This window comes from Sodiomyces alkalinus (genome assembly GCF_003711515.1).
Source record: "Sodiomyces alkalinus F11 unplaced genomic scaffold SODALscaffold_19, whole genome shotgun sequence".
In the NCBI taxonomy this organism is placed as follows: domain Eukaryota; kingdom Fungi; phylum Ascomycota; class Sordariomycetes; order Glomerellales; family Plectosphaerellaceae; genus Sodiomyces; species Sodiomyces alkalinus.
Window position 1 is genome coordinate 252,163 of NW_021167097.1, and position 16,735 is coordinate 268,897.

At 53.0% G+C, this 16,735-nt stretch overlaps 6 protein-coding genes across 6 annotated transcripts; 3 read left to right on the top strand and 3 right to left on the bottom strand.

Moving 5' to 3' along the window:
- Positions 1-331: 331 nt before the first annotated feature.
- SODALDRAFT_318517 (S-adenosyl-L-methionine-dependent methyltransferase) lies at positions 332-2,847 on the top strand. The gene has a single exon (XM_028609384.1). It carries the CDS (start codon positions 393-395, stop codon positions 2,757-2,759), a length of 2,367 nt encoding a protein of 788 aa, XP_028462358.1. The 5' UTR covers positions 332-392; the 3' UTR covers positions 2,760-2,847.
- A 285-nt stretch (positions 2,848-3,132) lies between these two features.
- SODALDRAFT_329804 (putative short-chain dehydrogenase) lies at positions 3,133-4,316 on the bottom strand. Its single transcript, XM_028611049.1, has one exon. It carries the CDS (start codon positions 4,184-4,186, stop codon positions 3,203-3,205), a length of 984 nt encoding a protein of 327 aa, XP_028462359.1. The 5' UTR covers positions 4,187-4,316; the 3' UTR covers positions 3,133-3,202.
- A 362-nt stretch (positions 4,317-4,678) lies between these two features.
- SODALDRAFT_329805 (putative NAD-dependent epimerase/dehydratase) lies at positions 4,679-5,858 on the top strand. Its single transcript, XM_028611050.1, has one exon. It carries the CDS (start codon positions 4,871-4,873, stop codon positions 5,663-5,665), a length of 795 nt encoding a protein of 264 aa, XP_028462360.1. The 5' UTR covers positions 4,679-4,870; the 3' UTR covers positions 5,666-5,858.
- Positions 5,859-6,634: 776 nt separating this feature from the next.
- SODALDRAFT_346915 (hypothetical protein) lies at positions 6,635-8,378 on the bottom strand (the record flags this gene model as incomplete). The annotated part of the gene is made up of 4 exons (XM_028613271.1): positions 8,104-8,378; positions 7,767-7,979; positions 6,792-7,117; positions 6,635-6,659 (listed from the first exon to the last, which is right to left on the bottom strand). The coding sequence occupies exons 1-4, from the start codon at positions 8,290-8,292 to the stop codon at positions 6,635-6,637; spliced, it is 753 nt and encodes a 250-aa protein (XP_028462361.1). The 5' UTR covers positions 8,293-8,378.
- Positions 8,379-8,743: 365 nt separating this feature from the next.
- SODALDRAFT_302560 (Metallo-hydrolase/oxidoreductase) lies at positions 8,744-9,950 on the bottom strand. Its single transcript, XM_028608928.1, has 2 exons — positions 9,624-9,950; positions 8,744-9,549 (listed from the first exon to the last, which is right to left on the bottom strand). The coding sequence occupies exons 1-2, from the start codon at positions 9,810-9,812 to the stop codon at positions 8,764-8,766; spliced, it is 975 nt and encodes a 324-aa protein (XP_028462362.1). The 5' UTR covers positions 9,813-9,950; the 3' UTR covers positions 8,744-8,763.
- Positions 9,951-10,934: 984 nt separating this feature from the next.
- SODALDRAFT_338018 (putative polyketide synthase) lies at positions 10,935-16,501 on the top strand (the record flags this gene model as incomplete). The annotated part of the gene is made up of 4 exons (XM_028612743.1): positions 10,935-11,230; positions 11,319-12,735; positions 12,810-15,170; positions 15,224-16,501. 4 exons carry the CDS (start codon positions 10,935-10,937, stop codon positions 16,499-16,501), a joined length of 5,352 nt encoding a protein of 1,783 aa, XP_028462363.1.
- Positions 16,502-16,735: the final 234 nt, after the last annotated feature.

Here is a 16,735-nt window from a genome sequence, read left to right on the forward strand (position 1 = left end):
AATCATGATCCCGACAGTCGACTTATCCGCTGCACGTGTGCATATCAACTCGAGTCTAGGTAGACTCCGAAAGACAGTTATGCCCGGCGCCCGGCCTTTATTGTTGGACTTTGGCTTCTCGGGCATGCCGCTCCCGCCACTCCTAATACCCCGATACTAAGAGGCGAGTATAGACGATAAACCCCCGATAGATTGCTACCAACGTTACATCTAGACTCTTAAAGTCGGAAGGCCGAGTAGGGACAAAATATACGGGACTGGTGCTTCTACTCAGTATATAATGTTCCTTTCATAATCGAATTTGTAAAAGAAGTAGACATCTATCAAACAAATCAACCCCCTCTGTTGACTTGATCAAGGTTACTACTGCTACTCCCAGAGATACCATCGTCATGTCTATCACCACGACAACTGTGGAAGCGACAGTTGAGACGCCATTCACTTCGGGCGCCGTCAGGAGTGGCAGCAACATTGACTTCTGGCGGTCGTACATCGAATCCCGTCCAAACCCTCCGGAAGACTTCTTCCAGCTCATCAACGAGTACCACCAAAAGCACGGAGACAACACATCCGACATTGCTCACGATGTCGGGACGGGCCCCGGAAACATTGCCGCGAGACTGGCAGCTTACTTCAAGCATGTTGTTGGTTCCGATGTGAACAGCGACGCTCTGGCGGTAGCACCGGCACTCATGCCACAGCACCTCAGCGGCAGGCTTGCCTTCATCCACTCTCCGGCCGAGGACTTGGCAGTGAAGACACCCGCAACCTCCGGAGGAAACGGAACCACCGACTTGATCACCGTCAGCGAGTGCATGCCTCTCCTCAATGCGCCCAAGGCGCTCAAGGCCTTCCATCATCTGCTTCGTCCGGGGGGTACGCTAGGCATCTACTTCTACGGACCTTGCATCTTTGCGGACGGCGATGTTGAAAAGTGCAATGCGGCATACGACAAGGTGGCCACCCGGATCTGCACCTTCAACCAGCCGATGAAGGGCACACCCGGCTTTCCCTTCCACCTCCACGCCGCAGAGACTTTGGAGAGCTACATGGACAACATCGCCTTTCCGGCCGAAGACTGGGAGAACGTAGTTCGTCACAAGTGGAACTGCGACATGCCCCTTCTTTTCAACTCCAAGGCCGGATTCGACTTTGACTTTGGTGCGGTGGATCGCAGATCCAAGGACGAGGGGACGGAAGAGGCCATCAACCGTGACTTCTGGGGTGCAGAGTGGTCTGTTGCCGATATCAAGGCCTACCTGGACTCGGTCTATCCCAACTATCGCGACAAGGCCGGCGCCCGCTATGCCGAAGTTGAGGAACTGCTGCAAGAGCTCGATGTTGCCATGGGTGGGGAAAAGAGAAAAGTGAGCTTTCCTGTGGTGCTGCTGCTGGCGACAAAGAAAGGAGCCGTGTTCACAACCAAGCCCAAAGCTAGTCGGGTTCAGCTCTCGGCCGATTGCGGGAGCCTGGGTCGAGTCAACGAGATTCCAAGCGACGCTGTGCGAAAGACGGAAGAGCTGCTGCAGAAGAACCACGACGAGTTTCATATTTTCTGGCGTGACCAGAACGGCCACAACCACATGGCCCACTCTCTGCTGACGACGTTTGCCATCGGGGGCGACGCTGAGGATGTGCAGCGTGCCTACGAAGACGGTTTGCCCGTGCAGCGCGCCCAGCCCGAAGCCAACCCCGAAGTGATCAAGGGACTCGCCAATGACGAAAACATGTTTGCCATCCTGGGTCAAGTTGCCCAGTATACCAATGTCATGACCTTCTTCGAGCAGCTGATGGACCAACGCGACTGGAGAGACGTACTCGACCAGTACTGCTTCAGCGGCACCAAGCTGGCCGATATCATCTTGGCTCGGATGTACGAGGGCGCCTATCATCCCATCATCCACCTAGGCCTCGGCGTGGAGTTTGAGCAGCCGAGTATCATCGCCGAAGCCCTTGCCCAGGCGATTACGCATCCGGTGTCCGGTATTCCAGACTGTCTCCTCGCCAGCTCGGAGATTGCCGACCAGGCCAACGGTGGTCGGATGGACCTGTCTCTTGTCGAGTTGTTTAACATGGCTCGAGAGAATGATATTATCTTCCGTGGTCCACGCTGGGAGGACATGACTCTCAAGATGAAGGACGGCGTCTTGGGCAGGTCAAGAGAGGCCATTGTCAGACTGGCAGCGCAGCTCCGAGTGGACCCGTGTGACATAGAGCGACGTGCCGCTGAGTCCGTCAACGGCAGCGCTTACCTCGCCGGCGCATCCCAGCGACCCGGCAAGGCAGCCAAGATTGACTTCTTCCACATGCACGCCGTCACCAGCTCCATATTCCTGACCGTCTTGGTCCGGCAGCCTTGGATTAGCCTGGAGAATAAGGTCCGCCTGGTCGAATGGAAAGGCCGTACCGATCTTTTCTGGTATGCCGCCAGCGGATGCAGCAAGCTCGACATCCGAGAGATCAACGACTACAAGGCCGGTGCGAGCGCCGGCATGGGCTGGAGCGAACTGTACCGCAGCATCAACAAGATGCACGACGACGGTCACGTAGCCAAGTTTGTTCGTGCGCTGAAGAGCGGCCAGGAAGTCTCTAAGCCCTTCGAGCAGGCCAACCAGGCCACTTTCCGCCTTCAGGGAGACGCCTGGTTGAATTTGGCTCGTATGGCATATGATTCTACTATCGGCCTGCCTGACGAGATTAAGTGGATTTGGGGTGCTGGATTTGCCCAGGCCTGGGGTAATGTGGCTGCCAGAGCGTAAGGATGCGAACGGCATATGTTAGTGAATCTCCAAGGTTACCTTAGCTCCTTACCTTCGCTCAATGTTGCGAACATGGTTAATAAATGGCTACTCGTCAATGTCAATTGGTTTCAAAGTGCAACCCGAATTTCATACATATGTCATCAGCTTATGCCGTGCTCAATCTGTGGTGATGGCGAGTACACCGTACATCATCACTTGCTGGACCGCCGAGTCTCGACAACATCGTAGAAGGCAGATAATGACCTCGAAATATTTCGCTGGTGGCATATAGGAGGGGGGGCATAAATGGTTCGGACAATCAAACGAGAAAACAAGAAAGAAAAAAAAAAGGAAAAGGAAAAAGGAAAAGGGGCTATATGCAGTCAACTTTGCGCAGAGAGAATCCGTCATATATATTAAAGGTTGTCATATAGCTCGCCATCTTAGAGGCCACATGCAAATTAAAAGTTACTCATCCACTCCGGGTGGATAAGCTCAAGCTTCTTGCACAGCTCGTCCCACACTCTCTCTTGTGCCTTCTGCCCTTCCGCACTGGTCACAAAGGCGGACGGGGCGCCCGTTCCGCAGTCCGTCATGTACTGGCCATGGGACTCCACCCCTTGTGAGGCGGCGTGCACCAAGGTCCTACTGCCAGCCTCGGTCGACCGAGCCAAGAGCAGCTTGATGAGCCAAAATGTCCATGTCGGAATGTCACGGCCAAGCTCGGAGTGGCACAACCCCGGATTGACCAGGTTGATGGTGACGGGAAAGGTGGAGGCGGGATATCTATTGGCCAGGGCTCGTACGGCGAAGACGCCAAGGATCTTGGAGACGGGATACTGCTCATCCCAATTCTTCTCGCAGGCCTCCTTGTCGCTGACGGCCTCCAGGATCTTCCCCTCGGGCGCCGACTTCTGCGGGAATGTGGTGTGGGCGTGGACATCGGACGACACAATGGTGAGCGTGGGCCTGACCTTGTAAGCTTTGGCCGTGGCCTTGAGCTTGGGCACCACGAGGGCGGTAAGGAGCATGGTCGAGATAAAGTTGACGGTAATGCTTGCTTCGTTGCCCTCGGCCAGCGTGTATTTCCCCGGGGCGATACCAGCATTGGCAAGGAAGATGTCGACGCGGTCCAGTTCGCTGTTGACGCGCGCCGCGAACTTTTCCACGCTCACGTAGCTGGCCATGTCCACCTCCCAGATGTCGATGACGTCCTTTGTGCGGCCCGTCGTGCTCAAAATGTCCTCCTTGGCCTCCTGTCCTCGTTGGAGATTGCGCACGGCGAGAATGAGCTTGGCGGCGCCCATGCGAGCGAAGTGGCGCGCTGCTTCTTTGCCCAGCCCTACATTGCTGCCTGTGATGACGATGGTTTGGCCGGAATAATCGCCAGTTGGGTATGGCAGGTGCTTGAACAGCTGACTGTATAGGAAACTAGGGAAACTCATGTTGACTCGCTGAGACTCCAATGTTGGATTGGCAAGTGCGGGTGTCGTTTGGCAGCCCTTTTCTTTTTCTTTTTTTGGGGGGAGTTGATTGACTATGAGGAATAAGAGAATACCTAGGTAGCGAAAAAGTCGGGGCGAGGCCGTTGGAACGGGGGCGCGCGTGTGAAAGGAGAAGCCCCGTTACATAGGCGTCGGCAAGTGTGTGTTGTACACTTCGGGTGTGTGCCTATGAATTTCATGTGGATTTTGCCAAGTTGTTACAGTGTCCGGGGTCCCCTGTGAATTGCCTTACAGGTCCACTTCGCTCACCGAACTGCATACCGTACAGGTCTTTCCTCTAAACATCCGATGGACGATGCCCTCATACGAAGCAGCCGTCGATAATTGTCAATAAATAGCAGTCGGCCTTGTTTCGGAAGTGCGGTACTGTATTGTGCTATGCTGTGTACCTAACCTTAGTAAGCGGCCGATATCCTAAGTCCCATCAACTACCCCGTATACATCGGACAAATGTAGCCTGCTCAGGAATCAGGTAGCTACTTAGACTCACTCTGACGAGCACCGCCCCTCGCTCCCTTCGACTACACCAATCCTTTTCTCTTTGCCGCATAGTTACATATCTACAGTCTTTAGCAAACACACTACTGGCTGCCAGATCCAAACCGTCAACTTCCATTGTTCAACATGGTCTCCTATGCCATCTTAGGCGGCACAGGAAACTGCGGGTCTGGCCTGATTCAAAACCTACTCCGGTCGTCAGATGCAGACATCAACGTTTACTGCCGCAATGAAGCCAAGTTGTACGCCATGCTTCCAGAGACGGCCAACAACAAGCGCGTCAAGGTCTTCGCAGGCAGCATTCAAGACGTCAAGCTCATGGAAAATTGCATTCGGGGCACCAAGGCCGTTTTCATGACCGTCACGACAAACGACAACATCCCCGGCTGCTCCCTGAGCCAGGATACTGCCTCGAGCGTGATCCAGGCGCTGCAGAACATCAGGGCCGCTTCCCCCGATACCTTCATGGCGCCCAAGATGGTGCTGCTGAGCTCGGCCACAATCGACGACCACCTCGCTCGCCATATGCCCTTCTGGTTCCGCCCAATCATGCTGACGGCGGCTTCGCACGTGTACCGCGACTTAAGGCTCGCCGAAGAGTATCTGCGGCGCCAGGAGGACTGGGTAACAACCATCTACATCAAGCCGGGAGGTCTCTCGCTCGACATCCAGCGTGGTCATCAGCTAAACTTCGACGAGGAGGAGAGTTTCATCAGTTATTTGGACCTGTCGGCTGCTATGATTGAGGCCGCAGACGACGAGCAAGGACAGTACGATAACAGGAATGTTTCGGTAGTGAACAAAAAGCGCGGTCAGGGAGCCAAATTCCCACGGGGGACGCCAAAGTGCATCATGGTCGGCCTTTGTCGGCATTTCTTTCCATTTGCTCATAATTGGTTGCCCAAGACGGGTCCGGCGTAGTGGACTTGTTGGAGGATCAGCCCATACATGTAGTTACAACAGACAGATAATTGACAGAGTAGCGACGACGATCTTTGGAATTGGGACCATCTATCATCAAGAGAGGCACCCAAGAATAGGGCTATGCTGCTGTTACCCCGGGCCTATAAGTCGATGTCGGGGTACAGGAAAAAGTACTACAGCAACACCGGGTTGGACGTACCAAAAGACCACATTTAGGTACCATCATTGATATTTATTCTGATCGTACAACATACTTTATACGTAAAGCTATTTTAAGATGGGCGACAGGCTGTTCAAGTGAGGACTACACCTTCGGATAATACCCTTAATAAAAAGTTACTGTAGCTTAAACTATCTAGACTAGGTATGGATGGATCATGGATAGAGAACGTAATATTTAGTGGTGAATGCGAGGATACCTTGTATTTCTAGCTCTGGGTGTGTTTTTTCCTGTACCCCGATATCGACATGGAATGATGGCCCATGGGTTCTATTTTTTTATGCCTCTCTCGACAGTCCCTTGGAAATTGGGCCCAGTCCCGTTTGCGAAAGCTAACCAGTTGGCAGAATCAACTGCGCACGTCCGGAAGATATGACATGATTGACATCGTGCCCATATTGATGCCCCGAAATCTAAACGTCATGTCCCTCGCAGTGCAGCCCACATGAATCGGGGAAAACGGACCCCGAGGGGCCGAGCCCGACAAAGACCTATCGGGCCTATCGCAATCTTTTGGTGACTTTCTCATCTCACTTTCCCAGATGTAGATAAAAACGCCCTTCGCAGCGCCCGTCATACCCTCCTTCAGGTCACAGCAACACGTTTCCTGCTTTGATTATTAACTTACCACAAGTTTGAACCCTCCGACTCGGTCAAAAAAACCAGTAACCATGGCGAAAACAATCACCGGAACGGCTGCGGTTATTTCGGGGTCTTTCCTCTCTGGTTTGTGACACCCAAAGACATCAATTATCGCAGATGTCTGCTTTACTAGAGCAAGTACACACAACTAACACACTCCTCTCAGGGGCAATGATGTCTCTTTGCTTTATCATGGTTCCCGTCCTCTTGGATGTCGCAGCCGGCCCCACCCTCTTTGTTTCCCAATGGCGACACATGTACTGGTACGGCCACAAGACAATGCCATTCCTGGCTATCGGCACTTTCAGCTTGTATGCCTCGCGGTGCATCGGTCTGCGCCGGGCGAGACAGTCCTGGGGCGTCCCCGCCCTGGCCGCAGCGACTACACTGACCATGCTGCCGTTTACTTGGATCTGCATGGCTCCCACGAACAACACGCTATTTCGACTGGATGCTGAGGGACAATTGGGAACACTGGACATTGGTATCGAGGAGGCAAAAGGGTTGGTGGTGAAATGGGCCTGGCTCCATTTCGTGCGATGCCTGTTCCCCTTGTCAGGTGCGCTCATCGGAGCGTTTGGACAGCGCTGAGTCGCTAGTTTGATCTTGTCTTGTACATCTGGCTCTGCTCTTCCACTTAGAGTTGTCAACTTGTTAGAGCAGAGTATAGACTCTCGAGGGGCGACGAGAATAAGTAGGTATATGTATGTAACAGAGGGCCCGTAGATAGGTAGCAGCAGGTCCAAACAAGTGACTGTGCCAATCTCGGAAAGGCGTCATATAAGGAAAAGACCCCTATTAACTCCCTTGGCGCTCCCTGCAGATTCTGGGCTCTGACAAGAATCGCGGCGTCTTTAGAAGTTTAGATCATCTATTACGGACCAGAGTCCATAGCACCGGAAACTTAGTTTGGAGCAAGCGAACATAAACGTGATTAGGATCTACATAAGCCTTCTTGTTAATCTATCATGATTCTTGTATTCTTAAACGGCTGGATGTCTCTAACAAGAGCAAGGACGCCTAAGGCGACTGCTCAACATCTACATAAATGGCATGCAGTGTGTCAATAGAGTCACGAGCCAAAAACCCAACCAGAACAGATAGAATAATCGCAAGTATACACTGTAATGAAAACCTAGAGGAGCCAGAAGAACCAAGGTGCGGCCGGACTGAATGTGAATATGGGGAAGCCTTCTTCTCATGGAATACAACCCCATCCTTAATCAGTTCCGTGACCCAGCCAATGGTCATCATGCTCCGCTTAGTATCGGCAAACTTCTCATGGTCGCCCTGTAAATGCTCTTTATACCACGGGTCCTGCTTCATTCGCTTATAATCGTCCACGTTGTGGAACACGACCTGGCTGAAGCAGTCAAAGTCTGCGAGCCGCGTCATCTGGTGGTCAAAAAGCCGTGTCATAAGACTACGCGTGTCGGTAGTGTTGTGGATCTATGGCTTCTGTTAGAAAACGAAAATGGCTCGAGAAGATTAAGAGAATGCGGGTGCTTTATGCGAAAAGCAAGATGAAAGAGGAGTAAAATATAAATTGGCAATGCAAGGGAAAGACGCTCACCATCGTCCACTTTTTGACGCCATATTTCACCATCAAGCCACTTGTCATTGGTGCCGAAACTTTAGTCATGTGGTGTCTATAGTCCTCCTCGCTCATGCCAGGTCGTCGATAGCCGCAGATGGTCAAGCAGAGGAATTGAGTGGCAGGGTCGCCAGGAGGGGCGGCGGGAATGTCTTGATCACCAGACATGATGTTGCACGTGAGCTTCTGTAAAGGAAAGTGCTGAGTAATAGCAAATGTATCGTTTCTTGGAAATCCGTCGGTCTTTAGTAACTTAATCCCTCTGGCTATATGGGGGAGCTTTCTAGAGTCTGAGGGCAGAGTTACTAATATCATAAGTGATGGATTTTTGGGATCCTATGGAATCTGGTTAGACCGAAGTTAGCTAAGCCACTATTACTAATAATTGCCCGATCGGTTCGGCCCGAACCGATCGGGCGATTTTGTCCCTAGTCCGAGCCCCGACTCCCGATCCCCGACCCCCGGAGAACATTGACGCATCGGCTGGCCGAGTTATGCTGTACATATCACATGCCACAATGACATTCACTAAGAATTCCCAAGTCGGACTATGGATATCAATTTGAAGAGGAAAAAAAAAAAAAAAAAAAAAAAAAAGAAGCAGACAGACCCTCCAGAGACCGGGAGACCGGGGGAGAATTAGGCCGCAACATCGACTGCATACCACTTCCTCTCCTTCTCCCCCCGTCGGACCTGAAAACCAACCCGATAGTCCCCCGCCAACTTGCGGAGTACCTCATCAATAAAGGGCTCCAATGCCAAGGTCCTCGTGCTCTCGTCTAGCGATTCGCCGTAGATCTCCGTCACAATCTCCTTGACAGTGACAGTCCTCGAGCCATGAGTCCCAAGGCTCCTCAGCGCCTGCATGACCTGCCTTTCTCGTTTCAATCTGCTCCCCAACTCTCTGTCTATCTTGGCCGGCAGGTCCCTTATGGTGATTCCGTGCGCAGGATACCCGATGGTGCAATGTTGATCGTCCATTTTCTGCAAGCTGTTCATGAACGTGCCCAGGTCTTCTGCCACGCTGGTTCCGTGACCGAGAACATTGTCACCTGTGAACATGGCATTCTCTTCCTCGAGTATGAAGCACATGTGATCCTCCGAGTGTCCAGGGACATGGAGAGCCCGGACAGTCGCACCTTCAACCCGGAACACCTGACCATCGTAGATGTCCTGCTGGCCATACTCTGCCTCGTTCTTGTAAATGGAGTCACCCAGATGTGGATAGAGTCGGAGCAGGTCCGGTACGCCGCCGGTATGATCTCCATGCCAATGGGTCAGTAGCACGTGGGAAAGTCTGATGCCCATCTGTTGCAGTGTAGATGAGATCAGTTCAGCCCAAGCCGGTTCCCCTCCGCCCGTATCCACAATAAGTCGATGACTTCCGGTTCCGACGACATAGGTGTTTGTCCCTTGATAGGTGAACTGCGCCAAAGTGTGAGCAAGAAATATGTTTGTCGAAGCACAGCGTAGTAAAAGTGTGACAGTGAATATTATACCTTTCCCGGGTTCTGGCCCAATATGCGTAGGACGCGAGGAGTGAGCTGTTCGACGTCTGGGAGATTGGGAAGATTTGCTGTCTGGCCGTTGAGATAGTCTTCGAATGCACAGATATTCAGGGACTTGTTGATCTTTCTGTAGCCGCCCTTGTCGGCAAGCATGACTTCGATGTCTGTTGTGTGTTTCATTTTATGTCTTGTCGACTTCGTCCAATCCGCACAATATTGAAAAACGGGAGTGAGTGCCTAATCCAGGCAGTAGTATTGATTCTTTTCAAGATTTTGCAGCATGTAATCAAGCGATGAGCAAGAAGTATGTCGAATATGGCAAGTCGAGGTTCATACCATCCATGCTCGCAGAAACCATGTAGACTACCTCGCATGGAACGCTGTGGGAACTGAAATGGAGACGGGTAATCTCTTGACTGCTCGGATAAGTGAAAACATTCCTTGGTGAGCTTCAGTCTTAGACCCGTCAAGTTCGGAGTCCGATGCGACCGCCCTAAGTTCTGAAGTTCACATGGCATGGCGACGTCCATGCATCTAGCGGCTAACCGGCCATACTTTTTCTTTCATTATACTTCCGGCGAGGACTTCTTACAACCTCTTGATAGTAGGAAATCCCGAATCGGCCTACAAGGCATCCGGTCAGAAGTCACATCATGCTCGGGCGCGGTGTATTTGCGTACACCGTAGTCACCGACACCCGGCCACCACTTCAAGAGTCGGAGTAACACTCTAACTTGACCGACACGGGGTTTCGGGAAAGCCAGTATCAGTGTCTAATGTAGACACAGAGCACAGAGTCCGGTCTCTTGCAAACAATACGCAGAAGACACTCAGGTCTGATCCACCCCACTAGTCCCGTCTCTGGCCTCTAGCACCGATATCATTGTACAACCACTGCCGAGGCGGCAGGTCGCTTATGTTCCTTCACCGAACATAAGGTAATAACTTAAGCATAATTGCATGTATTTAATGTATATACAAGAGCTCCTCTTCCGCATTTATCAAGTTCCAAAGTCCCGACAATAGTCTCAGCCGCGGAAACGAAGCGTCCCACACCCTATCGAGATTCGACACGAATCCTCCCAACTAGAGCCCTTGTCCGGATCTTGAAGTGTACTCGCGCAAAGTTGTTTCGTTGAGCTGGGCACGTGCTAAGACCCAAAATCCTCCACATTTATTCATTCTTTGATTGATTCGCCCTTTTACTCCTGGCGCTCACTATATCCCCCGCCGCCCGCCATGGCCATCTACTCTTCCAAGACACCATCATGGAGTGATCTTGGTAGCGATATATGCAAAAAAATGAGTTTCATGTACTTCAACAACGACTTCCCTAGTGGTAGTGTACAAGATCAGTTACGCCATCTACACAACCATAGCAAGGACAACAACCACCCAGTACTAGCTCGATTCATTGCTGAAGCGACGCGGGTGATCAAGGAAGAGATCCAGTGTCTGCCGACGGAGCTGAAGACCTTGATTCTGCCGTTTAACAACGTCTTCAGCTGGGCCGAGAATGAAAATCTTCGAGAGGGTCTTGTTTGTGGTGCGGTCGAGGGAGTTCTTCTCGTCACACTTCAACTCGCAGCGTACATTGGGTAAGTGTCATGATGCATCTTCATCGCGGGCTCTCTTAAGTTCCATTGCTTGTTTTTCCTTTCTACTATAACTAACTCTCATTGAAAGCTATCTCGAAAAGAACCCGGCCGATTTGCGTGATGCCTCCGCCTCCGGGCTCTGTGGATTGGGCGTTGGCCTGCTGTCCTCCACGGCCGTCTCTTTGTCACCCACGGTGTGTGAGCTGGCGGTGGCTGGTGCGGACGCGGTCCGATTGGCATTCCGCTTAGGCATTCATGTCATTGGAGTCTCAGAGAATCTTGAAGCCAGAGACATGTCAGAAAAGCCCGATACTTGGGCGTATGTGGTGCATCGTATCGATCCGGCCGAAGTGCAGAATGAGCTCGACTCCATCAACACGCGGTCCAATACCCCAAGTACCGGCAAGATCTTTGTCAGCGCTGTCAGTCCCACCTCGGTGACAATCAGCGGACCCCCTTCGACACTGAAGAAGCTGTTCAGCAAGTCCGAGTTCTTCCGCAAGGCAAGGTCCATGCCTTTGCCCGTATACGGAGGCCTCTGCCACGCCCCCCACGTCTATGGTCGCGAGGATATGCAGAGCATCGTCTACGGCAGCCAACTAAGCACTGTCACCGCCAAAACTGTGCCTCTGATTCCGGTGTACTCAACGAGCACCGGACTCCCATATTCGGCAGCCGATGCCGGTGCTCTCTTCGAGTGCGTCGTCTCCGAGCTGCTCGAGAAGGCAATTCACTGGCATCAAACCGTTGGCGGTCTCGTCAACCGTATCAAGCGGATGGGAGCGGAAGATGTGACGTTCCATTGTTTCGGGAACTCCCTCCCCCTGAACGATCTTACTGCCCAGGTGAAATCTGCCCTTCAAGAAGCAGAAGCGGCAGACTCGGAAGTCTCCATTAATGACTTGACATCCTGGATAGACCAAGCTGCGCCGGCTGCTTCTGTTCCCCGCAGCCCAGGCCAATCCAAGCTCGCCGTCGTGGGCATGTCGTGCAGGCTTCCAGGCGGCGCGACTAGCAACGAAAAGTTCTGGGAGATTCTCGAGAAGGGCCTGGATGTCTCTCGCCAGATTCCCGCGGATCGTTTTGACATCAGCACGCACTACGACCCAGAGGGCAAGCAGATTAACAAGACCATGACGCAGTACGGCTGTTTCATCGACGAGCCTGGCATGTTTGACGCTCCTTTCTTCAACATGTCCCCTCGCGAGGCGCAGGTCGTAGACCCCCAAATGCGGCTTGCTCTGGTCACGGCATACGAGGCGTTGGAACAGGCCGGCTTTGTTCCCAACCGCACCCCGTCCACGCAGTTGAATCGTATCGGCACGTACTATGGCCAGGCAGCCGACGACTACCGCGAAGTGAACCAGGGTCAGGAAGTCAACACCTACTATATTCCCGGTGGGTGCCGGGCTTTTGGTCCTGGTCGAATCAACTACTTCTTCAAGTTTGCCGGTCCGAGTTATAGCATCGACACGGCCTGCTCTTCGGGGCTTGCGGCAATTCAGGTATGTGCAGTCATTGACTACCTTTGAAACACCACACTATATCCAAGACACATGTTAATATCATCGTCTATTAGGTTGCCTGTCAGGCTCTCTGGTCTGGTGACATCGATATGGCCGTCACCGGTGGTGTCAATGTCCTGACTAACCCGGACGGATTCGCCGGCTTGTGCAATGGTCACTTCCTCACCAAGGGCCCCAACGCATGCAAAACCTGGGATGCCACGGCCGATGGGTACTGTCGAGCAGACGGTATCGGGTCCCTGGTAATCAAGAGGCTTGAAGACGCCGAGGCGGATAACGACAACATCCTCGGGGTTATCCTGGGTGCCGGGACCAACCATTCCGCCGAGGCCGTGTCTATTACCCATCCTCATGCAGGCCATCAATCTGATCTCTCTCGTCAGGTCCTCCGGCAGGCGGGTGTCAACCCGTTGGATGTGTCCTATGTCGAGCTGCACGGGACAGGCACCCAGGCGGGAGACTTTGAGGAGCTGCAGGGCATCATGGACGTGTACGCGCCTCTGACCAAAGCTCGCAGCAAAGATAAGCCCCTTTACATCGGCGCCGTCAAGGCCAACGTGGGACATGGAGAATCTGTTGCCGGCACGACGGCGCTGATCAAGGTGTTGCTCATGTTGCAGAAGAACGCCATCCCGCCACACGTCGGCATCAAGACCGAGATCAACCCTCGTTTCCCGCGGGACTTTGACCAGCGTAATCTTCACATTCCTCTTGAAATGACCGACTGGACGCCTGTGGGAGGTAGGAAGCGGCTCGCTGCGGTGAATAACTTTGGTGCCGCCGGTGGCAATACGACTGTGGTCCTCGAGGAAGCGCCGACGCGCCTGGCCACGGAGCCGGACCCGAGACAGACCCACGTCGTCGCCGTATCGGCAAAGAACAAGGTCTCTCTGGCTGGAAACATTAAGTCCTTGATTGGCTATCTCGAAGATCACCCCGATACCAACCTCAGCAACCTCTCTTACACTACAACTGCACGCCGGTACCAGCACACACATCGCATCGCCCCCATTTGCTCGAGTGTAGATCAACTGAAGAAGCAACTGACAACGAGTCTTGACGGCATCGAATCCATCCGCCCGGTTTCCAAGTCGGGCCCGCAGTCCATCGCCTTCGCCTTTACAGGCCAGGGAGCTTCCTATCAATCCATGAGCCTCGAGTTGTATCAGCATGTTCCCGTCTTCCGCCAGACCATTGACCGCCTCGACGCTCTCGCACAGCGGCAAGGATTCCCCTCTTTCATTCTCGCACTGGATGGATCGCATGGCAAAGACCACGAACACTCGCCCGTGGTTACGCAGCTCGCCTTGGTCAGCACCGAGATTGCCCTCGCCAAGTACTGGGCTTCGCTTGGTGTCCAACCAGACGTCGTCGTCGGCCACAGCCTGGGTGAATACGCGGCGATGCACGTAGCTGGCGTCCTCACCGCCAGCGATGCCCTGTTCATGGTCGGTCGTAGGGCCGAGATGATGCAGAAAAAGTGCACAAGAGGCAGCCACTGCATGATGGCTGTCCGAGCCTCCTTGAGGCAAATCGCCGTCGCCGCACCGAACGAGCGGTACACCATCGCCTGCATCAACAGTCCTTCCGATACAGTCCTCAGCGGTACAACCCAGGAAGTGGACCGTGTCGCCAGTGTCCTCGAGGCAGCTGGCTTCCGGTGTATTAAGCTGTCCGTCGCCTATGCTTTCCACTCGGAGCAGGTCGACCCTCTCCTCGATGATTTCGAAGCCATTTGCAAGACCGCCGTCCGTTTCCAGGAGCCCAAGATTCCCTATATCTCGCCGCTACTCGGCAAGGTCGTCTTCGACGGTAAGACGCTAAATGCCAACTACTGCCGTCGCGCAACGAGAGAACCAGTCGACTTTGTATCCGCCCTGGGGAACGCCCAGAACGTTTCTACTATCAGCGCCGAGGACACGGTCTGGATCGAGATTGGTCCTCATCCCGTGTGCACCGCCTTCGTCAAGTCCACCATTCCGTCGACTCTGCTTGCCCTGCCCTCTATTCATCGCACCCAAGATAACCTGAAGACGATTGCTGAGAGCATGGCTGCCTTGCATCTTGTTGGGGTCAAGGTCTCGTGGACCGAGTTCCATCACCCCTTTGAGAACCGACTTCGACTGCTTGATCTACCCACCTATTCGTGGAACGAGAAGAACTACTGGCTTCAGTATAACGGCGATTGGTGCTTGACGAAAGGAAACACGTTCTATGGCACTCAACAGACTATCGGAGCCAAGCTTGGGTCCTCGCCCCCGAGTCGTCTCCAAACGTCGACGGTCCATGAGATTATCGAGGAGACATCTGACAACTCTGGCTGTTCACTCGTTATCCAGTCCAATCTCATGCAGTCTGATTTCTATGCTGCAGCATACGGACATCGAATGAACGACTGCGGCGTTGTTACATCGGTAAGTTTTTGGACGAAAAACAGGAAAACATTAACGTGGCTAACACATCACAGTCTATCCACGCTGATATCGCCTTTACCCTCGGCGACTACCTCCACAGAAACCTCCTTCACCTTACGGGTAACATGGCCGACATGAACATTGCGAACCTAGTCGTCTCAAAGGGTCTCGTCGCCAACAGCGATACTTCATCGCCTCAGCTGATTCGAGTGACCGCAACCACAGCCGACACGAAATCCGGCGCAGTCGACTTGACATGGCAGAACGTAGCCAACGATGGCACTGCATCGGAGCCATTCGCCACGGCCAACATCTTGTTTGGCGATGCAAGCGAATGGCTCGCATCGTGGAGTCCTCTGACGCACCTCATCCAGGGCCGCATCGAGGCACTCGAGCGCATGGCTGCTGAAGGAAAAGCTAGTCGCTTCTCTCGCAACATGGCCTATACCCTCTTCGCCAGCAACCTGGTCGACTACGCTGACAAGTATCGCGGCATGCACTCCGTCGTGATGCACGAGCTTGAAGGTTTCGCGGACATCCAACTCACCAGCAAAGAAAGCGGCGTCTGGACCGTGCCGCCCTACTTCATCGACAGCGTGGCCCATCTTGCCGGGTTTATCATGAACTGCTCCGACTCGATGGACTGCAAGAACAACTACTGCGTGACTCCCGGCTGGAAGACAATGCGTTTCGCGAAGCCGCTACTGCCTGGCGCCAAGTACCGTTCTTACGTTAAGATGATCCCAACCGTTCAGGATCCGACCGTCTACTTTGGCGATGTGTACATCATGCAAAACGACGAGATTATCGGCATGGTTGGCGGCATCCAGTTCCGCAGCTTCCCACGCATTTTGCTCAGTCGTTTCTTCTCGCCACCAGATAAGAACGGCGCACATGGCACCAAAGGGAAGACACAGACCACCAAGTCCTCCCCGCACACAACCGTGGCTAAGGCCAGACATGACGATGCTGTGAGCAAGCCATCACCGCCTGTCAAGGCCACAGCGACTACAACGCCACCACTCCCTTCACAGTCTGCATCTGGCACACCCAGTGAACCCTCTGCCACCTCACCCTCCGCCGCCACTATAGGAGCTCAGAGCGACAGCCTGGCCGACAAGGCGTTGCAAATCATTGCGAGAGAGGCAGCCATGGAGGTCGCTAGCTTAGAGGACGATGCCAGCTTTGATAGCCTGGGCATTGACAGTCTTATGTCACTGGTCATAGTGGAAAAACTAAAGATAGAGCTTGATGTAAAGGTAGGGGGTAGTCTTTTCCTCGACTACCCAACTATTGGGAATTTTAAGCAGTGGCTATTAGATATAGCGTAGTTAATGTTGTTAAAATTAAAGACTTTAGTTATTTAATTATAAGACTACTTATTCTAACTAGGGAATTTATTTATTCCGACTAGCGTATTACTAAAAGCACCTAACGCTAGTAATATAAAGCTATATATTAAATAGTATTGGTTAGGGTTAGGGTTAGGGTTAGGGTTAGGGTTAGGGTTAGGGTTAGGGTTAGGGTTAGGGTTAGGGTTAGGGTTAGGGTTAGGGTTAGGGTTA